The following is a 2432-nucleotide window of genomic DNA, read 5'->3' on the forward strand; positions in this document are numbered from 1 at the left end:
GAGTTTGAAATCCTCTGCTTGCCTCCGCAACAAAGTAGTCAATCCCCTCCATGCTCTTCCTAATTGATGCAGAACACTCATTCAAAATCTTGAACAAAGTGCTTATTCCTGCCATATATATATATATATATATATATATATATATATATATATATATATATATATATATATATATATATATATATATATATATATATATATATATATATAGCTCTACTCTTCCCAAATTAGAAGGCTAATTGTTGGACTTCTTGTAATTTTATGGGATTTACAATCCAAGGTGCATAATACAAATAGACTGACGGATTGATACAAAGTTGCTACCTTCAGTTAATGACTATTACTTGTACAGAAAGCTAGATGGGTTGTTACTTATTATTTGTACATATTTTTCCAAGTACAGTTTATGTATTAAAGTACAAACAAATTGTAGCTGTGAAACACTGATGCACCCATATGGCAGCTCATGGCCATGAAAAAGTTTTTTAATTGTAGGTCAAATATCACGGTCAAGAGTTCAGAAATGTTGGTAACTAAAGAAAGGTCTTATTAGAAGGAATACACATATGAAATATAATACCCCATAACACCAACCATTCAAAAGATATGGGCAAGGTAAAGTTTTGAAAAGTAGTTTCTTCAAGGTCAAGGTCAAAAGGTCTAAAATGTTGGGAATATACAGAGAAATATGAAAGCCATGGCATCAACCATTCAAAATGTTATGCCCAGCAAGGTTAAAGTTTTTGCAGACAGACAGATAAACAGAGCAAAAACTATATGCCCCCGAATTTTGGATTATGGGAGCATAAAAAACTTTCCTTTTAAATATAGCTGTGAAATTTTATCAAAATAATTCATACCTAGGGGATGAAACTCCTCTGATTCGCATAAATGTTGGTACTGGCCTATTAGAGATGATGGGCCCATGCATCTCACAACATTTGGGATGTGAATTACTTCACCATTAGAGAGTTTCAAATTCTTTTCACCAAATGTAATATCTTTCAAGATATTTGAAGATGTAATAAAATCAAGAAAATATTCCAACTGTTCCATGTTGACTTTATTTCTCTGTATTTTATTTGTCAAAACAGGAACTCCACAGCCTTGTTCATTAGAGTGTTTCTTTGCTGCATAATACCGCCAACTGGTCAAACCTGGTATCAGCTGAAATAAAAAAACCAGTAATTAAATAGTTTTAAAAATGTGTAAGTAAAAACAATGGTAACATCACTGAAAAGAAGCTTCCTATACATTTCAAAATCAAAAGAATTTAATTATTAATTGTTTATTACATTGAATTGATAATTCTTTGACAAACAACAAGTATTAAACAAATCGACTGCTAGTCCATTAGTGAGCATATCTAAATTTATATTTCTTTGATGAAAGAGAATAACAGATCGAATATAATATGTTACATGGCATCAAATTTAATTTTGAAATACTAGAATAAAATACATAATAATTAAAATTTTGATAATCAGTGAAAACATACACCTGGCTGATTACATCAAAATTGTAGTCCTGGGCAAGTATAGAAAGAATTTGCCTTCTAAAAGTCCAGGTCTCTGTGGACGTGTATATCTCAGCCAACCACAGTGCAGTATTTTCTGTGTGAGACTGTAATTTCTCTTCTAAGGTTGAGACATACATATCATGGAGGATATCACCCTCGCCTGGACAAAAAGTATCACAAAGGTCTCTTACACAATCTTTCAATTTTGATGTATATCTTCTTTGTGTGCATCCACTGCTACTTGCCAATGATGACTGAATTTGTTTCACAGGACTTCTGTTGAAGGACTGCAAAAGTTGATTAAAAAGATTTAATCTATCAAGATTGCAAACAGAGGACTGTGAGCAATCTGACTGCTGACTGAAATTGTTTGGCTGGAGAAGATACTGCCTGCATATTCACTGGATTGTTCAAAACATGGTCTTCCACAATCCTGAAACATTAAAAATTAGAAAATTAAACAAAAACAAGAGGCCCAAGGGCCTTAACGGTCACCTGAGTACAATACAACAATTTAGAGGATCCATAGAGTATTAAAATGAAATGAAAGGTGAAGCTTTGTTGCCCAAAAGCAAGAAAAATAGGGTGACCAGGATCAACAAAATAATTAGTCTACTATTCATTAACAGTTCATAAATTAGGTTCTAATCTGTTCCCCAATTATCACTATCACCATACAGTATATTACCAAACTATCAGTGCTTTTGTACTATTTTAATTCCTTGTTGTAATCTCTTACATTGGCCTCTCTTGGTCTTTGATGAACATTTAATAAGACAGGTTATTTTTGTCTCATTTTTATTTATCTATTACTTACAAGTCCACATGATCATTAAAACTATGAAAATACTTTTTGTATTATACAATAAAAATTCTTGCATAATTCTCTTATTCTATTAATTTTTCATGTACA

The 2432-nt window shown here is 31.7% G+C and overlaps 1 protein-coding gene across 1 annotated transcript; it reads right to left on the minus strand.

Moving 5' to 3' along the window:
* Positions 1–795: 795 nt before the first annotated feature.
* LOC133182650 (uncharacterized) lies at positions 796–1866 on the minus strand. Its single transcript, XM_061317497.1, has 2 exons — positions 1501–1866; positions 796–1167 (listed from the first exon to the last, which is right to left on the minus strand). The coding sequence occupies exons 1-2, from the start codon at positions 1654–1656 to the stop codon at positions 796–798; spliced, it is 528 nt and encodes a 175-aa protein (XP_061173481.1). The 5' UTR covers positions 1657–1866.
* Between the last annotated feature and the right edge of the window lie 566 nt (positions 1867–2432).

Source organism: Saccostrea echinata, unplaced genomic scaffold (genome assembly GCF_033153115.1).
Source record: "Saccostrea echinata isolate AGI-Se365-2 ecotype Australia unplaced genomic scaffold, CSIRO_AGI_Sech_v1 ptg000009l, whole genome shotgun sequence".
NCBI classification, from domain to species: domain Eukaryota; kingdom Metazoa; phylum Mollusca; class Bivalvia; order Ostreida; family Ostreidae; genus Saccostrea; species Saccostrea echinata.

Coding starts and splice junctions, on each gene's coding strand:
- LOC133182650 (XM_061317497.1), bottom strand. CDS start 1,656: ATGTATGTCTCAACCTTAGAAGAGAAATTACAGTCTCACACAGAAAAT. Junction 1,168..1,500: donor ATTTTGATGTAATCAGCCAG/GTGTATGTTTTC, acceptor TTTTTATTTCAG/CTGATACCAGGTTTGACCAG.